At 42.4% G+C, this 19833-nt stretch overlaps 1 protein-coding gene across 1 annotated transcript; it reads right to left on the bottom strand.

Moving 5' to 3' along the window:
* Positions 1–642: 642 nt before the first annotated feature.
* On the bottom strand, positions 643–18499 carry grm5a (glutamate receptor, metabotropic 5a). Its single transcript, XM_030792581.1, has 8 exons — positions 17815–18499; positions 14735–14984; positions 7171–7406; positions 6382–6628; positions 5581–5749; positions 5332–5458; positions 2337–3276; positions 643–1513 (listed from the first exon to the last, which is right to left on the bottom strand). Exons 1-8 carry the CDS (start codon positions 18497–18499, stop codon positions 643–645), a joined length of 3525 nt encoding a protein of 1174 aa, XP_030648441.1.
* Between the last annotated feature and the right edge of the window lie 1334 nt (positions 18500–19833).

Genomic DNA, 19833 nt, shown 5'->3' with positions numbered 1-19833 from the left:
GTTTGTAAACGTTGTATTGAAAAGTGGATTTGGTCCTGTATTAAATTTTTTTTTTTTTTATCATTATTAATTTTTTTTAGAAATGTACATTCAGCCACTGAAATAATTACTTTCCATAGGGAACTTTTTTTTTTTTTAAATATCCGACAGCCAAACAGGCAAAGAACAGGAAAGTAACAGTTCGCGACACTTTCCTCTTTTCCATTTGTCATGAAGATCTCTCTTATTTAAGATTGTTGTAATGTTATCTTTAGTAAAAATGTCAAACGAGGTGTAGACATCTTTCATGAACAAGAATAAACTGACGTTCCACCAATCAGCGGCTTTTGCTCGCTAGTCTTTTCCTTAAACAAGTATAAACAAGGTAACACAAGCAGTGACTTCAAATACCAAAGATCTCAGTTCTCCAGTTTTCACTCCACATTGTGCGTAGATGACCTTTGACACACATCTCTAGATTGCCCCCTCCACACGAGTCTTTAATTTGTTACAAAAAAAAAAAAAAAAACAAGGCAAATTTGTGTGACACCCCTCTTTAAATATGCCCATTGATACTCGGTGTAAATAAAGGGAATTGGATTAACTCTTTTCCCTCAATGTGGGTCTTGTTTTTGCGTTATAGAGAGGTCTTTTTAGGCTTTCTCAGAGTGAAGAGGAGCTCTGGCTGTAGTGGCGGAGTATCAGCCGATCGTATTTAGGAGAGCAGGGCTCGCAGAGGGGGAGCTCCGAAGTGGGGGAGGTGTCACTGGACACGTCAGAGGAGTCTCTGAACGGGGAGGGGGGTGTCAGAGCCGCTAGATCCTCCAAGTCGGTGGTTCTGATGGCTGCTGAGGAGTCGTAGGTGCTGTCTGTGAGGCTGGCGGGCGAAGCCCTGCTGCTCCCGCAAGCCATCATCAAGCCCCCAGTGATGCCAACTGCTGATCGCTGGTTAGCGTTAGCCGTAGCCACCACCTCGGCGTAAGTGGTTAACGTTGTGGGCAGCTGCATCTCTCGTGGGAGGAGGAAGGTGGGGGAACAGGGGTTTGCCCCCAAGGCTGAAGCATTCATAGCGGTTCCCGGCGGAGAACCGGGTAGCATCATGCTGTTGAGCTCGCTGATGTTAGCCGTAAACCGGTTAACCACAGAGCTGATCTGCTCCATGATGGATCCTTGTGGTGGTCCACCCCGTTGGGAGTGCTCGTTCAGGTATGAAGGCAGCACTGTCACCTGCATCTGCTCCTCGTCCTCCTCCTCGACCTCACACCTCTTCATAGCAGCCCTCTGGCTCACGGTAGGGAGTGGGGACGGAGTACGTGGATGGTATGTCATCGGGTATCGCTGTGTGCCCTGAGGCCCCTCGTATGCCACCTTCACCCCCGCATTGGACGGGCCATCACTGCCCTTGGAGAATGGTTTGATGATGGCTGTCTGGTTGACCTCCTCCTTCTTCTTGATGTGAATGGAGATGCGTTTCCACAAGTTAGGTCGGTAACTTCGTTCGTTCTGTGCCCAGGTGACTGTTTTCCCATTAGAACTGAGGGACAACAAATAATAATTATGACAACACTAAACAAACTAATCTACAAACATAATAATCACAACAACATCAACAACAACAACAACAACAACAACAACAACAACAACAACAACAACAACAACAACAGATTAGGCTAGTATCCACTTTATAGCTTTGGCTAAAATAGCTACTGCGTAGCTTTTTGGCTTTGTGATGTAATTCAACCTTTACTAAAAACAATCTTGGCCATTAGCTCTGTAATTATCACTGTCATCCACTTTTTCTCCTTCAGTAAGAAATCTCTCTAACTTCTGTCCCCTGATCTCCTTTGGGACCCATCAACCCAAATGCATGAAAAGCCTGAGATTTGCTCCAGGAATGATTCACTCTCTTTAGTGGGGTAATTGGTCGAGCTCTTTGAGGTTTTTTTTTTTCTTTCCTCTCCATTTAAGGGGAATATCTGGCATTTTCTACAGCGCTCCAGAATCCGCCCAACTGAGGGGAGGGAATGTGGGATGCGGACTAAATTTAAATTCTCATCCTCAAAAGCAAAACTTTTGGCAAGAGAATTGCTGTGACATTTTTATGATAAACAGACCTTATGTGCGATTTAAAATCCTCTTTCTTTTTTACATTTTTTAAAGAGTGGCACACTGAGGAGGGATTTACGCGTTCCGTTCTGTCACAAAGAGGAATTAGAAATTAGGACCGGCAGTAGCCACAAAATGAGACAACATTTCAGCTAATGGTACTCAGCAAATTTAATTTAAAACCTCGTCGTTAAGAGCTGAAATGGGTTTTTTTCCAGTGCATTTCCCCACTCCCCTGCCCCGGCACTGACCTGACGTTATCGGGTCCAGAGCAGCGTCGTCTCCACAGGTTGGCCAAGCTGCTAGAGCGGCTTGCGGCCGAAGCTGCCTTACCGTCGCCCACGTGCATGCGCACCACCGTGGAGGTGGTGAAGGCGCTGCGTACGTTCCTCTCGGGTTTAGCCAGCATGATGTAGACTTTAGGCGCGAACATGCAGCACAACGCCACGGTGGCGCTCAGGCTCACGGAGAAGCACATGGTGATGATCTTGTAGTTGGAACCGAAATAGATCGGCACGAAAGCCAACCAGATGATACAGGTGGTGTACATGGTAAAGGCGATGTACTTGGCCTCGTTGAAGTTGGCCGGCACGTTTCGCGTCTTGAAGGCGTAGAATGTGCAGCTGAGGATCAGCAATCCGTTGTAACCCAGCGGTGCCACCACCCCTACCGTGGTAGTGTTGCAGATGAGGTGCACTTCGCGGATGCTTGGGTAGTCGTAGATTACCTGAGGTGGTTCCATAATGAAGAGAGCCACAATAATACCCAGCTGGATTAGGATAAGGATGAAGGCGATGACCAGCTGCGCGCAGGCGCTCATGAATCGCGGCTTCTTGGTGCAGATCTTCTTCTTGCTTCCGGCCAGGATACGGGCAATGCGGTTGGTCTTGGTGACCAGGGCGGAGTAGCTCATGGCCGGGGACAGGCCGATGCCAAGCCTCTGCAGGTAGCAGTACACCACATGCGGCTTGGCAATCAGGCAGAAGGTACAGAGGTAGCCCAAGCAGATGCCTGCCAGGATGATAAAGCACAGTTCCCGGCTGGAGGACTTCACCACCGGCGTATCGTGAAATCTGATGAAGACCGAGGTGACGAAAGTGGTTGCGAGGAGGCCGAGACAGGCGAAAACCACGGCAGCGATAGGCTCAGGATCGCTCCACAGCAGAAACTGCACAGGGATTGGCTCGCACCCTGAGAAACAAGAGGAAGGAGGGAATTCAGATTAATAACACTAATTAATCAGCTAATTAACCAGAAATGACTTCACATCAGAACACTGGGGAATTAAACGCTATTTAATTGCTATACTAGTTAGGGAAAAAACAATACTGGTATAATTCATCATAATTATTCAAGCAAGCACAATAAATTATTTAATTGTATAAGATATAATTATGTGTTGAGACAGTGGAGATGTATGCTGGCTGATTTTTTTTTTTCTTTTTTAATAAATTTCATGTGATTGGTTTGGAAAAAAAAAATTAAAATGCAGAGTGGCTCTTGAATCAGAAAAACAAACAAAACCGTAACTGTTCCATTATGCATCAGGCTCAGTGCAAGACGGCAATGATAAACTTAGCATGAGCAATTTGCATTAGCAAACAGAGAATAAAGGGGCTTTGAATGATTCCCCATTGTGGCTTCCCTTTGATGGTCTGATCAGATAAAGCTGAGTAGGACTGTGTTGTGCAGGTCAGGGGTAAATGAGTTCTGCTAAGCCTGGTCCACAGAGACCCAGTCCAATGGAGAGCTCCACGTTTACAGCACAATAAAGCTTCAACTACACCCAAGGCCCCAGAAACAGCCAGATCCGCAAGAGCTGCTGTATCACTTACGATAAAGCCCTAGGCCAGCGTTGCTGACTCTGAGAGCAGAGATGTGATGTTTTAACTCAGCTCCTCCTGAACCATCTTCCTAAAGCATTTATGTTATGAACAAGAAATGCAGTTTTTTGGAAGAAAAATGGTAGGAAATAAAATGGTCCAGACATTGGTTTCTCCATCAGCCACTCGCTGAGTTATCAGCTTTTTTATTTAACAAATTAGGCCCTTGAAGAAGAACCTTATGAAATTAAGGACTCAAATCTAAACCTTGGATTAGAAATGTAACTCCATGTGACTTTTAGAGCAAGGTACTTGTTACTTTATAGAAATACACAAAACACAAGCAGTTACTTTACAGAAATACACAATTTTCCACTAGCAGTGCCTTGCCTTTCAGATAATGTTGACTATTTCTCAGTGTGGGATTTCCTGAGCTTTCTTAAACACTTTGCTGTAGTCTCACTAGTCTTTCTATTTCTGGGCCCTTTTCCTGTCCGTGCTAAAAGCCTGAGACTCTTGACTCTCTACAAAACCGAGTTCAGTTTTGTTCTCTGACAAAGAGAGAGAGAGAGGAAGCCTTTAGGATTGTGTCAGCAGCAGGGGGTTCACATTCATTAGGACAGTTCCAGACCAGCAGCTACGGCCCTAAAATATGTACCACCACGCAGAGAGGCTGCTGTCAGAAGGCTTAGCCATGACAGAAATACTGGAACGTTCCGATAAGAGCTGCAGCCGAGCCAAAGCTCTCTCTCTCCCTCTCTCCCTCTCTCCCTCTCTCTCTCTCTCTCTGTCCCTCTCTCCCTCTCTCTCTCTCTCTCTCCCTCTCTCCCTCTCTCTCTCTCTCTCCCTCCCTCTCTGTCTCTCTCTGTCTCTCTCTCTGTCTCTCTCTCTGTCTCCCTCTCTCTCTCTCTGTGTCTCTCTCTCTGTCTCTCTCTCTCTCTGTCTCTCTCTCTCTCTCCCTCTCTCTCCCTCTCTCTCTCTCTCTTCTCTCTCTCTCTCTCTCTCTCTCTCTCCCTCCCTCTCTCTCTTTCTCTCTCTCTCTCTCCCTCTCTCTGTCTGTCTGTCTGTCTCTCTCTCTCTCTCTCTCTCTCTCTCTCTCTCTCTCTCTTGCTCTCTCTCTCTGTCTCTCTCTCTCACTCTCTCTTTGGCATGAAGATTCTCCAGTCCACACTTTCAAATCACACTCCTGCGGTGGACTTGACCCAGATTCTAGCCATGTCATCCCTTGACGTCCCCCCACAGTACACTTTCTCGGCCTTAACATTTGTGCATTTCCAACACTACCAGGTTTTTGACTTGATATGTTTCTTTTTTTTTGTTTGTTTTTAAATTTGTTTTCATATCGAAGTTTTCTCGGCATTTGTCACATGCTGTTTTTTTTTTTTCCGGCGAATTGGACAAAATGCTGAGAGGCTTGACTCACCAGTGAGGTCGTCTTTTGGCCAGGCGCCAAGTTCACAGGCGCGGCAGGTGTATTCATCAAACACGTACTCGTTCTCTTTACAGGGTGTGCACGTCCAGCAGCAGCTGACCTCTCCCTTACGAATAACCTGGGAACCGTACGAGGATTGAAGAGGGAGTCAAATCGTACCCAGTGTAATTTCACCTCATTGGTAATGGCATGCCATTCTAATCTAGTGTGACTCAGAGCGCCGTGGTTTATTCTTCTAACCTTGATCTGGGCTTTCTCACAGGGATCGCTGCAGACGGATTGAATGATGCTGCTGCTGTTGGCCCAGATTTCATCATCGTCCATCTGCAAACCGCTGTTGTCCCAGCTCCCCACGTGGACGTAACTGTAATCTTCTTCACTCATTTTTTTAAAGTTCATGATCTCATATCTGAAAAGCACATGAATGCAGCAATGTCCACATGCACGCACACGCACGCGCGCACACACACACACACACACACACACACACACACAAACACACACACAGACAGTGTAGTGAGAAAGACAGGACAATGACACTTAGGCATTGGCAGTGTCTTGAGATGTGCTGAGGAGTATGAGCATTTTTCAGTACATCTCAGGACATCTTTCATATACATATTATACATATAATAATATAATATACATATATTACATATAATACACACGTATTTGGAAGGCACATCATCGAATACAGATGATATCAAATCTCTTCCATTGGGTAATAAGAGGAAGAGCAGAAGTGCTGTTGTAATTAAAATAAGAGTAAGCACTCTCCTTGAAATCTTGGATATAAACTGCGCTAAAGCCCTGAGGACAGCTCGTAAAAACAGAGATGTGTTAATATTGCACATAAATCCTGCGCATTATCTCTGATGTACTCGTGAAACTATTATTATCCGTGTGATGAAAATAAAAAAGGAAAGAGATTTGTGGGGCATGTTCCACAAAGTAGGATTTCTCAGTTGGCCAAGTAACCAGAGCCAAAAACCCTGACTGTCCAATAGGCCGACAGCTAAGGAGCACGGCTGTTGCTCCTACCTCCCTGGGGAGTCTCCGTTCTCATCGAAGCGGACCTTCTCGCCTGACACGCCAACAAAGTTGGTGCTCATGAGGAAGTCGAGGAGTTTGCGCCCATCGATGGGCCTCATGGCGTCGCAGAGACCCACGTACCCGGGGCACAGTGCCCGCTGCATGGCATGCAGTCCGTACGCCATGGAGTAAATGGCATTGATCACAAAACCCATTTTAGTGTCCTGGGCATACTGGTGACGAAGAGACTCTCTCTCTGTGAGAACATCAAAAAGCGTCGCATTAAAATAGCACAATGTATCAGCACATTAACAAATATGCGTCAGTACATTAACAAATCTGTTATGTTGCCCAGACCTGGGTCAAATATTTATCCTAGAGTATTTAAAATGAATAGGCCTGCCCCAGTAATCTTGCGTGGCGCTCTTATACTTTATGTCTCTTTGTGCTACAGTTAGTAAAATTCTACTGGGAGTGAGTGTTTTGAGGCAATACCAAACAAACCTCATGTGTACGCTTAAGAGAGTCTTCATTAAAACGGAAACCTACCTTGTTAATTAAGAGAGCAAGGTGACAAAGAAAGGGAGCACTGCAGAGAATTGGGACAGGGTCCAGTTATTCAACTACTTCAAATAATTATTTGACCCAGATTTGGTCTAGTCTCTGTCTGATGTCCCACCAAATGGGTCACAATGAGTTAGAATAACAGGAGACAGAGAGAGAGAGAGAGAGAGACAGAGAGAGAGAGAGAGCAAGAGAGAGAGAGAGAGAGAGAGAAAGAGAGAGAGAGATTCTCACTGGTGCAGGTGCGGTTGTATTTGCTGCTCTCCTGTGGGTGGCCCTTTAGCTTGCATTGAAAGCGGTGTTGCCAGAACTCAGGGAACCAGGGGTTGCGATGGTTATTGTCAGGCTGCAGCTTGAGGTAATAATCATCAAACCAAGTGACATAGGCAGACTGGAGTTTTATAGTGATTCCTCCTGCTGCCTCTTTCTGATAACCATCTGTTACATCATAACGATCTGCCCAGCCATCACTAGAAAAGGAGGAAAGAAAGAGAGAGAGAGAGCGAGAGAGAGAGAGAGAGAGAGAGAGAGAGAAAGAGCATTTTAACAATCAGTAACACTGATATAATCCAACATGTATGATATATCACCATAGGCAACATTTCTGCAAAATTCTGCCACCCACCGCTGTCTAATGAACGGCCATGAGGCTCAAAGCAGCAGACTGCAAGCCGCAGTCACACGCTGTTGGCCTACAAACACCACCCCCAAAAAAAAGCCGTTCGGAAAACCCCACGAATGAAAGCGACCCACATACCTCTAAACATCCCGGGAGAAAATCTCTGCAAAAGCCAAAGAATAACCCGGATACATTTCACCAGGCTCTACTTTCGTTAATGAGAGTGGGTGGCATTTCACTCCTCACAGCACACACCCTAATGATGTGCCCGCAGGGCAGTTAGACACCTGGCTGTTACCCAGTGCTACTGAACTCCAGCAGGCGTGTACCTGGGATATACCATCAACTCACTATAATATTAATGAAGAGGAAGAGCTCCTCTGATTGTCCGTAAATTCATAATCAGACCTTAATCAACACTTATAGTATCAATAAACAGAGGGTCTAAGACTTTGGTTTCAGAATATTTTAAAATATTTGAAATACTTGAAATGTATAAAAGTCTATTATTGAAGTGGAGAAAGTTTCTCAACAGATTTTCCCAGCATGTTAATTAAGTTAAATGTTACAATGTTACAAAAAGTTCAAGTGGCTTCAAAGAAAATGACATTTGAGGAGATTTAACCACCAAGTAAATAACTAAACCAGAGTTATCCGAAGTACGTTTTTTTCCCCAATACAAGGCAAAGAGAGTACCATACTAGACGCAACATGAAGCATCGCCAAGCAAGCATCCCTCAGGATACAGTCCTGAAGTAATTATTCATAAGACAGACCGTATGGTCTCCTTGTTGTCCTATCAAATTAAACGTTTTCTCTTGATAGCTTTCACAGAGAAACCATATGTGTAGGAACACCAGAAGACAACTGACAGGGCTTCTAAATTTGCGTAACTTGTAAAACGGGCTTTGCGGTGAAAAATCTCGGCCTCAGCGTAACTTAATCGTTCAAACAATCAGCGTAAAAATATTGGATGAAAGAACTGTTTAAATATTTGGAAATGTGCAGCTGTTAAAGGGGAGAAGAGCATACTGAAAAGTCCACAACCGAAGAGGAGAGAGCTGTTTGACAAATTTGCTCAGAAAATTAAAACCCATCAAACATCCTCGAGGCATACAACTTCATTTCCTCTGGCTGTGAATAAAAGGTTTGAAGAATAATGCAGAATCTATCTCTAGCCTATCTCTGGCGTCTCCATTCTGACATGGCTTGCTTCTTCTTGCGAGTGTGCTTTATTTTCCTTTGCAAAAACGCACAGTTATTCAGTCCGTGTTAGCTCTGGCTATAAGGTCTTGCATTGGCCGACTAGGCGATGCAAAACTTTTCAAACAGAATTGTATAAATTTATTATAGGTCTGACATTAATCAATAGCCTTTTTTTTTTAAAGGTCATGATGTTATTTTAACATCATCACTTCAAAAGACACATGCAGACACATGCACATGTTTGCGCACGCATACGCGCGCGCGTGCACACACACACACACATTTCAATTTTAGTCATGACTCTATGATTCCCCTTCCTTTAAAGAGCCACATGTCTCAAACCGTTCCTAAACTCACAGTGTTAGTGTTACACAACCGTGAGCGTAGGAGGTCTCCTGCCTTTGTATCGCTTTTATTCCCCGTGTGTGTGAGGAGAGGGTTTCATAATTCGTCCTTGGAGGCAAAGGCGATGAGATTCAAAAGCGGAGAGAGAGAGAGAAAGAGAGAGAGAGAGAGAGAGAGAGAGAGAGAGAAAGAGAGAGCGAGAGAGAGAGAGAAAGAGAGAGAGAGACATGCTACCGGGAGTTTGAATCATTCCGGTGCACAAGCTAGAGAGCTCTGCAAGCCCACACACACTGACCCTGTGGGGTCACTCTCCCTCAGAACTACCCACTGTTTCTGTGCAGTTTTGAAAAAAGGACTTGGCAGACGAGTTACTTTCAATCTGCTTTGAGAAAAGTACACAGTCCTAAAACTCAGTCCTACAGCTAAAAGCAACAACAATAACAATACTAATAAAATAAAAAAAAAAAACCCTAACGCATCTCGATTTCTTAAAGTGTTATAACTGATGAATCTTCATCGGTATCCAAAAAAAAAAAAAAAAAAAACCCAGGATGGAATCTAATGCATTTCCAGACATTAGCCAAGCGAGAGATGCAAACACAGATCTATTTCTGGCTCTGTGGGTAGCAGTTTGACGCGAGAGGCTCCTCATTTAGAGGCAATGGTGAAAAATTGCTCACAATGTGCAATGAGTGATTAAATTAAGCTCCATTCATCATGGGTCCCTGAGGAGACTCTGATTAGCCCCCCTCACTGATGGAAACTGGTCCTTTTTTTTTTTTTTTTGCAAAAAAACACCTGACTCTCCAACAGAAGCAGAGTTTTAATAATAACACAGCTGAAGCAGCAAATCTCTCTCATTCGTAAACAACTGACAATCAGAGAGATGAAATATTGTGCCTCACAGTCGCTCATCACTCCTACACATAACCGTCAATTGAGAGTTGAGAGGAACAACGCTGTCGTGCAATTTTTTCTTTTTTTTCAATCAACTTAGTTTCGGTTAAATCACTCTTTCGGGGTAATTACAAGTGTCACTGCCTTTCAGAGAGTGATCAACAGGAAGTAATTAGTTCAATTAAATTTAGCTAGTTTCTGTTTAGAAGAAGTGGAGAAAATAGAGTCATGATTGCTCTAGTGATTCACCTCCTGACTAAAAAAAAAAAAAAAGAAAAAAATCCCAGCACAGAGCAAATATCCAAAACAGCAGGGAATGTTTTGGGGCAACTTAACTTTGATTTTTTTTTTCATCCACTTTAATGCAGCACAAATTTCTCTTTTTCTGCCTGTCTCTTTCTTTTTTCTACATTTTAACACCAAAACGCGTCCTATAAATCTTACTCCAGACTGAATTCAGTTTTGCGTAAAACTATTTGAAGACATTATCGCAAATGTTAAAAGCACATTACTGTTCCATTATTGGAATAAGCGCACCAATGTGATATTTCACAGTATTAGTTTTTCAAGATTTTTTTTTTTCTTTTGTAGGATTCTGCTCACCTCCTCCATCAATCTATAAATATATCGACAGAGTACAAAAGCCCTTAAGCTACAGTATCGCCTCTGGTCTGAACAAGCCAGAAAAATGGGTGAAACGGGAACAGCGGCTTTGAGGCCAGCAGTCCCAGAGAGACCGTCAGTCTTGGTGGGGCCAGTTTTGGCAGGCTCTCCCCCGGAGCTCCTCTCTGACACCCCATCAAAACACTGGCGTCTCCACAACTATGGCAGCCTCCCTGAGACTAGTCCGTCTGGAGTGCCTGCAAGCACAGCGTGTAGACCCTGACACCGTTTTCTGAAATAGATACCCTTTAAATATTCAGTCGCCGCATAAATAAACAACGCTCACACACTCTCCCACCAGAGTACGGTCTCTTTCAAGTCACACCAAAAAAAAAAAAAAAAGGACTACTCTAATGACTGAAGTCTGGAAAAAAAAAAAAAAAAAAAAGAATGTACAAGTATTCGAAAAACCATTTCTTCAAAACCAAAAAGAAGAACAGAGCTCTCTTATCAGGGCTTTGGTTCTGGAAAGCGCCAAGACATCTCTTACAAAACAACAGCTGGATGCAAGAAATAAGTATCAGCATTAGGTAAATGGTTAATATTTTACAGACAGTTATAGGAAAGAGCTGGAACGACAGATCAACTTTGGAATGAAAATCACCCCTCAGTGAGGTAGAAACAGTGATTATTCAAAGACAATTTTTAGTCATGGTAACAATATTAGAAAGTGACTCCAACGGTTTTCTTACAATGTGACTTCAACGGTTCATAAACTGCGCAACGGAGAGAACACATTTGAAAAAGGTTCCGAAAATTTCTCTTTTCTCCATTGGCCGAATATCGATACCAGAAAAAGAGAACTTTTTCAATTCAGCTCTAACTAATAACCTCAGCGGGAAAATAGGAAGAGGGAGAAAAAAAAAACAAAAAACGTGTGCATGTGCAACAGTCTCGCAGCAACCTAATCTCAAGGCAAGAAGTTTAACACACCGGATAAGTAGGCACCTGTATTTACTTATATAGATCAAACAGGGCTCACCATGAAAGGCTTCCGGAGATCAGAGCTAGAACACCTCAAAAACCCTCATAAGCACAGGCAGACAAGGGACCTCAGTGACATACACGAGATGAATATTCTACCTGATACTCCAACCTGCGCTCTGAATAAGAAACTGTGAAGTGTGGATTAAAACAGATTAAAACACAAATAGTCCTGGTGTGGTGCTACTTTCACAGGATTACTCCACTATCTGTGGTCTGCATTTGTTCCCCGGTTAAGGTCAGGGTCTAATCTGGAATCCAGTGAATGCTCCTGTCTGGGTGCTACTCGAACACTCAGACAAGTCACAGTTTGAGGTTCAGGTTTATTCACATGTGAGCAGTGTTGTAATATAGCCTTCCCTAAACTAAACATGGAAACAAATACTAAGCATTTTTCATTGTAAGTCACTGATTAGAAAAAAAATAGCATTAATGTGCAGTAAAATAGCAAAAATGTACCATACAAATGTTACTGAAGATCAGCCATAGCTATATACTTGATTTCTCTGCAGTTCTAGAATTGCAACAGTTACCTGGATATAAATGAGCTACCAGTATAATAGAGTACTACCAGTATAACAGAGCACTACCAGTATAATATTTTATCAGTACTGTCATAGACATTTAATAGATGTTTGTTCTGTTTGTTTCTTATCGCAATCTCCATTCTATAGTGATTATTTTATAGTCACATTGCAACTCATGTTGATAATAAAACAGAGTTATCTTACAGGCTTACTACTGTAAAATTACAGCCTCCAACAGTAGAAGTTCCCAGCAATAACCTCTAATTAGTTGAAAGGTAAACAGAACAGAACAAAGGCCCACTTCATTAGGCCTCCCCCTCACAGGCAGCATACTTCTACCTGTCTAATTTGGACATAAGTATTTCTAGTCAAATACGTGCTACACATGTATTTAATATCTTTTTGAAGTAAACTGGATTCTTCCTGACTTGGAGAAAAGACCCTGTAAAATGTACACATCACAAGTGTTAATTATTATTTCCACGTCGTCTTCAAATTGTCCGATCGAATCAAAAAGCATAAAGATCCCAACATTTCACAGTGTTTTGAAGTCCAACCAATTTTGCTGTTAAATCCCTTGAAATTCTTTTTATTATTTTCTTTGCTTAACGTGTGCCGTGCAATGAATGGTTTGAGATCGTGATCGGAGACTGTTTCGAAATGCGTTGCCAACTACAGCCTTGCACTGAACACTAAGCACTGTGCAAATTTACAATACAGTAAATTAAATATTTGTTATCATTTGCTACTGTGACGTCCAAACCGATCTTCTCATGCCCACAAATGGCACACAGAAGGTGGAGGAGGAATATAACACTGTTATTCCGAGGAGACCTGGAATACATACAGTGCTTAATAAAAATGCAGTGTTGTCCTCCTTTGATTTTTGGCTCTACAAATACAATGTCAATACCACCTATACCGCTTCACTGCATCTTTGACTGTTTCTGCTGGTCTGAACACTTCACGTGAAAAAGAATTCACCTTTGCAATGATGAGACTACGTTTTTTTTCTTTTTTCTTTTTTTTTCTTTTTTTTAGGTTATAAAACATCTGTAATGGAGGCCAAAGACAAGAATTTGTACCTCTCTGAATCAATTTGAAATTTAATTTATCATTCTGAGAAGATGGTTTTTCTTTCTTTTTTTATTAATGTATCAGCCAAGACAGATTTGGGGTGAAACCTTAAAATAGGCAACAGTTGTCATGTTTCAGGAGATTAAGAACGACAAGAAAAATCTTTTAAATGACACTATGAATAGAGCCATATGACTGTGGGCCCTGCAGCATGTTCTTGAAATACTCTTTTCTTACAGCTGTCATTGTATGAAATTAGCTTTTTAAATTAGTGAGAGGATTAGTAACAATAAAGCAAAAACCAAAGCCGTTTTCTGCTGTAACTGATAGTTCCGTGGTTTTCATCGGTATTCAGATTTCACAGACAATTCACCTGCAGGTTTTCTTGTCAATGGTCTGCCAAGTGACAATTTTGGTTAAATTGAAGAGGAAGATGACAGTTGATGATGATGATGATGATGATAATCATGATGATGATGGTGGTGATGATGATGATTGTGGTGATGATGATGATGGTGATGGGGATGGTGATGATGATGATGATGATGCTGCTGCTGCTGTTGCTGATGATGATGATGATGATGATGATGGTGATGATGATGATGATGCTCATGGCGATGATGATGGTGATGATGATGACATATGTAGGTGGGTCTTTGGGAAGGTGCCCAGATGTTGCTGTTTTGAAAGAAAGGGAGTTCATGACATGCTATGATACACATAACAGACTCACACACACACACACACACACACACACACACACACACAAGTTTGTATTCATATCTAAGCGGGGGATTCCCATTCACTCCCATTTTCATGTAACTAAAGAATACTAACCTATCCATAACCCTCACCGTAACCCTTACCTTAACCCTAACCAAAGAAATGTTTTGAGACTTTTTTGGTTTACCAATAACAACAATATACTTTAGAAAAACATTGTTCACTTAGTGGGGAGAAGCATTTTGTGCCCCACACCGATTTTGAGCCTCGCACTGTGAGTGTGCAGTCAGGTCATGACCCCCAGTAAGCTAGCTTTGCCTAATACACACACACACACACACACACACACACACTCACACACATTAACATGATTTAACTGAACAACACCAAGTAGCATGAAAAGACATCAGAAAACTTAAGACTCTGTGACAAACACACTAAAACAGCCTGAAGCGCAACACACAGAGTAAAAAAAAAAAAAACCCTCAGATGCCGAAGCAGATTTCAGACATGTCTGAAAGCTCCTGTACAAACAGCATACGAGATGCACTCTTCCTTCTGTGCTAGCAAATATCTCGAGAAAAATGACAGCCGAGTTTATTTACTAACTTTAGCGAGACGACAGGAAATTTGAGCAGCAAACATTTGTGAGAAGCGAGTTTACCAGGCCCCTTTTTGCCAACCCGCTGGCGTCACACCGGCACGAGCAGACTCTGTGGAGTGTGTGTGTGTGGATTAATATACTGAGCGTGTTTACCTGCCAACCAAAAGGAATTCCCCGACCAGTCGGCGGCGTCTCATGGCCATGAGAATTCCACGCACGGTCATTCCCTCGCAGAAACAGGCCACGACACGAGCCTTAGGCAGGTGGCTACGCAGCTTATCCAGCAGACGGTCGAAGCTCTGTTCCCCGGCGTTGCTGTAGATTTTATCAGAGTGAGCTATACAGATTCCCTCTTTGGCAGCCATGTCCTTAAAAGCTTCCATTCCACTTTCTCCATAGTTTCCTGCAGAGGAAAAAAAAAAAAAGAACAACATCGAGGACGCGTGATGATGGTACTTATCCTATCGTGGGAAAACCTTTAATTGGCTTTTATTTCACTCGCTCGCAGTAATCAGAGAAGGTGTTAAACCCAGTCGGCAGTTTTGTCCATGCGCGCGTACAAAGTGGTTTTCGAATATATTTTTAATTACTTAGGACGACAACTGCGCGTTGAATTCGTTTCAAAATAAATGAAATCACACAGTGATACAGTATGTTCCTCTTTTAGAAGGTGTCAGGGGTACACTCCCCAATTTACATAAAAACCAGGTCACCTACTTTCAGCTGTGAACCAGGAGGCCCAGAATACTCCATAAAATCACTATTATTATAAAACCACAAGGGTCAAACTTCATTTTCATCCAGGTTTTTTTTTTTTTTTTATTATTTTTCCCCAAGATTTCACCATATGCTGATTTCTTGTAATAGCTTGCCACTTGGCCTATTTTTTATTAAAAAAAAAAAAAGAGAGAGAGATAGAAAAAGAAAAAGGCTCAATACATCCCCGTTGCTAAAGGTAAAACAAATTCCCCTTCCTCCGAACCATATTTTGGTCCAAAACGTGACCATATCCTCCCACAGCCGCGATTGCTATTGTGGGGAGAGCAAGAACTTGGCCGTGGAGATGAAAGTGTCATTCCTCTGTGGAACAGAGCTGGGAAAAAAAAAACTGTATCTCACTTCTGTCTGATTCCATTTGCATTCAAACTGGAATGACGCACTCCACACAGAGAGTGGGTTGTGTTTGCAGTATTATGACAAATATGTGCTAAAAAGTATTATTTCCATTGGCCCTCTGAGTCACTGAACATATTTACATATGATTTGTAAAGAAATGAATTTTTTTTCTGAAAACTATATAAATAGATGATAAGCATATCTTACATTACGATATTCCCAACTACATTTGGAGAAAATGAGATAATCTACAGTATATTTTATAGTAGATTTTACAGATTGTTACAGTATATCTTGTACATATACTTCTCCAGAACAGCTTACATATACAACAACATTCGCACTGTAAATTTGACATATTTCCTAAATTTTAGTCTGTTGATAGTCTATCGATTTACTTTGGCGCTTATTTTATTCTTTTTTTTTTTTTTTAACTTTTTCATAACGCCCCCAGTCTTTCCAACTACTCACTCAAAGCTATCATTTTCTTTTTCTCACACCTCCACTCTGTTCACCCCTCTCTTTCTCTGGGGGGCACCAAATGGCAAGTGAGTGAATTTCGCTGCTGGTGTGGATGCGGTATTCTCAGATTAGTATCAGGGCCTAGGAGTTACAGGTCCTGTCCAAACCTGTGCTGATGTGCACTGGAAACATTTCCCTGGCTTTCATTAAAAAAAAAAAAAAAATCAGAGGAAACAACAATAGAATGCAAACAGTAACAAGAGCTTGTCATCGCAATCACTTGCAAATGGTGGTTTCCTGATTTCACATGAGTGAACCCACTGTAATGTTTTGTCAACCCTCACGATTTTTGCCCTTCTCTGACAGATATGCACTCATACAGTAAAGCCTCTCACCTTGGAACAATGCGTAGTCCTTTAGAGAAATTAATTATACGGTACTTAACGCCCACGGACGGATAGAACTCAAAATGAATATGCAAATAATTCTCCTGTATACCCTTCTGCAGGCAATCCAGCTCTGATATGTGAAAACCCAAAGCCTGTCAAATCATAAACAAAGATGAGAACAGCGGTCACATGCCTGTGCAGTTTGACTCATGTTTCCCCCACTGTGCTGTCCTGTTACATCTCACAGCTTTCTCATCTTATCTCAAAGTACGAGTGTTAAGGACGTTTAAAAATGATCAATCGGTGACCGTCCCCCCCCCTTGGATAATGAAAGGTTGACTCTTGATTGAAATGTCCCCTCTTTCAAAAGTCACAGATCAGTTTAAATTTTGCATGGTGCAAATTCATACTCAGTATTTATCAGTTGGTAATAACATAGGCGTACACCTGTAACGGTGTATAGATCCTCTGGAATGTGAAAGATGACACAAAGTTAAAATGAAACATTCTTTTCCCCTAAATGACGTATGAGTAAGACGCCGTGAACCACGTGGACGGTTTCGGATACAAGATACACGTCGTACAATGCCCTTCATTTCACCTCCCACTTCAGTAAGACGTATTAAATGGTCTCTGCTGCGAATAGCACCATTTCAAATGATCAAGAAGAAGGAATAAACAATGGGGCAGCAATTACTAAAAGCACTTTTTTTTTGCCAGACTACTGGAAACAAATGTCATTTGAAGAGCAAAAAACATATTCACAAGCGCTTGAGATACACACTGTAGGTCATACTGATAAACTGACAGGACAGTAATTAGGTCTTAATTGCCCTGAAAGTCTTCATAGAGCGAAGGCGTCCTCAGCTCCTAGCTTTACACAAAGACGACCTCTCAGAGCAAAGTTTTAACACTTTTGACTAGCACTATAATTAACAGAGATAATTCGTTTTCTGGAAAATCAGCCCTGCTCTCGGGGTGCTGATACAACGCAGCGCGTATGGTTTTTGAAAATCATTTTTTTGATAGATTATTTAGGCTAATAAAAACCTTAAGAATTCATCAGAGTCAAATTCTTGGGTCATGGTTTGATAAAGATATTCATTTTGTATAACAGAACTGGTGCCAGACCCACAAGCACTCCAAACAAGGAAAAGCTTGCAGGTACCATGGGAATCATTTTTCAAATCATTTTTGGCACATTGCTTCAGCCAGATGTCCTAGTCGTCTGCCATAGCCCCCTAATAGAGAGAGGCCCTAACTTACCTTCAGTGTGAATAGCTGAGACATAGGTCCAGTTGTATCTCTTAACAATATCCACCATGGCTCTGGCTTGCTGAGCATCAGAGGGTACGACCCTCATAAAGTACTTGTACAGAGATTTGTCACTCAGGTCCATACTAGTGGCAGAGTAGGCTATTTGGGGGATGTTGAAAAGTTGCAAAAGGTTCTGCACTTGAATGGCCACTGAGCTGGAACCTGGTCCAATGAGTCCCACAATGGGTTTCTTACCACGCATGGGCGTGGCCCCCTCATCACCCGAACAGCGCGTCATGCTTTCTTCCTCCTCCGCCGACACCAAGGTGTCGCGGATGAACTCAATGCTCTGCTCCAGCGCCACCGCCGAGTGCCAGCAGGAGTCTCTGATCTCGCAGCCCAAGGTGATGTTGGGTAAGATGAACGGATCTGCATTGATGCGGTCCAGGGTATGCATCATAGCTTCAACCCGCTGGATGCCGTACTGTTCACGCACCGCGCCGCATTTCCTCTCGTGCACCTTGTCCGCCGGCGGCTGGTGGTGGACGGAGAACAGCGCCCCGATGATGATGTCACCAGGAATGTGGGCCAAAACCCGGCGTTCATTGGACTGGGCCTTAACTGGCATTTTGAGGTTAAGAAGCCCTCTCCCATCTCCCATTAGCAGAAAAACCAACAACAGGAATGGCCCCATTTTCTCCTTTGTGTCAATGAATAAAAACAGAGCGTAGCCAGATTCTGTGGGGCATCGGGGAAAAGCAAGGGGAGTACAAGCTAGGACAGAACATCCAGGAAGTAGCTCAGGAGATCCATAGCTCACTCCTATATCTCTGAAGCTCACATTTGTTGTGGAACACAATGAAAGAAGGTTGTCACCCAGGCAACGACTTGTTCCAAAGATGCGTGAGTGGGTTTCGGCCTCTTCATAATCTTTGAATGAGACAAAGGAATATTGTAAATGTTGGAGTGGACACAAGCCAGTCCTGTCTCAAGAAGTCACCATCATATAATCAGTGCATGAAGTAAATTAAAACTAAACAGCAACACTACAGTCAACAAATTCAGTTGAACAAATACTAATGGCCCTTGACAAAAAAGAAAGTTATTCCAAAAGCCTCAAACTGTGACACTGAATTATGTAGTTGATGATAATCAAATTTAATGGAGAAGATAGAAAGGGGTTAAGCATAATGAAGGAAAGAAAGAAAGAAAGAAAAATAAGAAATGCATTTAGGAGCACGGTGCAGAAGTATACGCCCAAGGATTTAATTGCTCGTTTTCTAACTTGTGCCACCCTGGTTGTGGATTATGTGCTATGTTCTAATTTCCTCCACAATAATTACTGTCAATCGTTTGAAGCAATGCCAGTTTTTTTCCTAATAGACATGTAGCCTAATGCATGACTGATGAACAGATGAAAAGACAAAATATTGTTTTGTATTCGGTATGACTCGAATCGTTGTAATCATCAACAACCAGGTTTGTGCAGCGTTACTTTCATTGAATGAGCAACCCTAACACATTTTCAATTAAAAAATGTTTCAGTTCAATAACCAAAATTTTCCAAAACAAGAAAATATGTAAGATAACCTAATTTTGAGTCCAAAGTTCAGGAACTTCGAGCAAAAGTCCGAGCGTAAGGGGAGACGGGGAGATTTGCTCCACCCGTGAGGAGCTTTCCGTGGTGCTGAAATTGCAAAGCGTCTTCAAGCTCGACAGTCAAAAACACTCAATCGCAATCTCTAAACGTGATAGCATCTTACAGTTTTGGGACGAGTTAACGGCAATGCATACCCCGCATAACATACCTACAGTTCACCTTGAAATTCTTAATAGCAGACACTGAATTAGGACAATAAAGACTACTGTATCTTCGATCAATGCGTGCACCTATACTTCAGACAATTCAAGTCACATGTATGGTGCCTAGTCTGTAACTAGACTTAAAATATGGTGTAAAAATTAATAGTAACACAATCAATAAAGAGTGACCAAGTCGCTTGTGGTAGTGCAAGCATGCAAAAACAT

This window comes from Chanos chanos, chromosome 15 (genome assembly GCF_902362185.1).
Source record: "Chanos chanos chromosome 15, fChaCha1.1, whole genome shotgun sequence".
Taxonomy (NCBI): domain Eukaryota; kingdom Metazoa; phylum Chordata; class Actinopteri; order Gonorynchiformes; family Chanidae; genus Chanos; species Chanos chanos.
The sequence above is the reverse complement of the archived record's forward strand: the minus strand, read 5'-3'. Positions and strand labels throughout refer to the sequence as shown.

Bases quoted from the DNA above. Each gene is read 5' to 3' on its own strand.
- grm5a (XM_030792581.1), bottom strand. From the start codon at position 18,499: ATGGGGCCATTCCTGTTGTTGGTTTTTCTGCTAATGGGAGATGGGAGA. The intron at 6,629-7,170 runs GTGAGAATCTCT...ATGTTCTCACAG, and splicing joins ATACAACCGCACCTGCACCA to AGAGAGAGTCTCTTCGTCAC. The intron at 5,750-6,381 runs GTAGGAGCAACA...TGTGCTTTTCAG, and splicing joins AACGGAGACTCCCCAGGGAG to ATATGAGATCATGAACTTTA.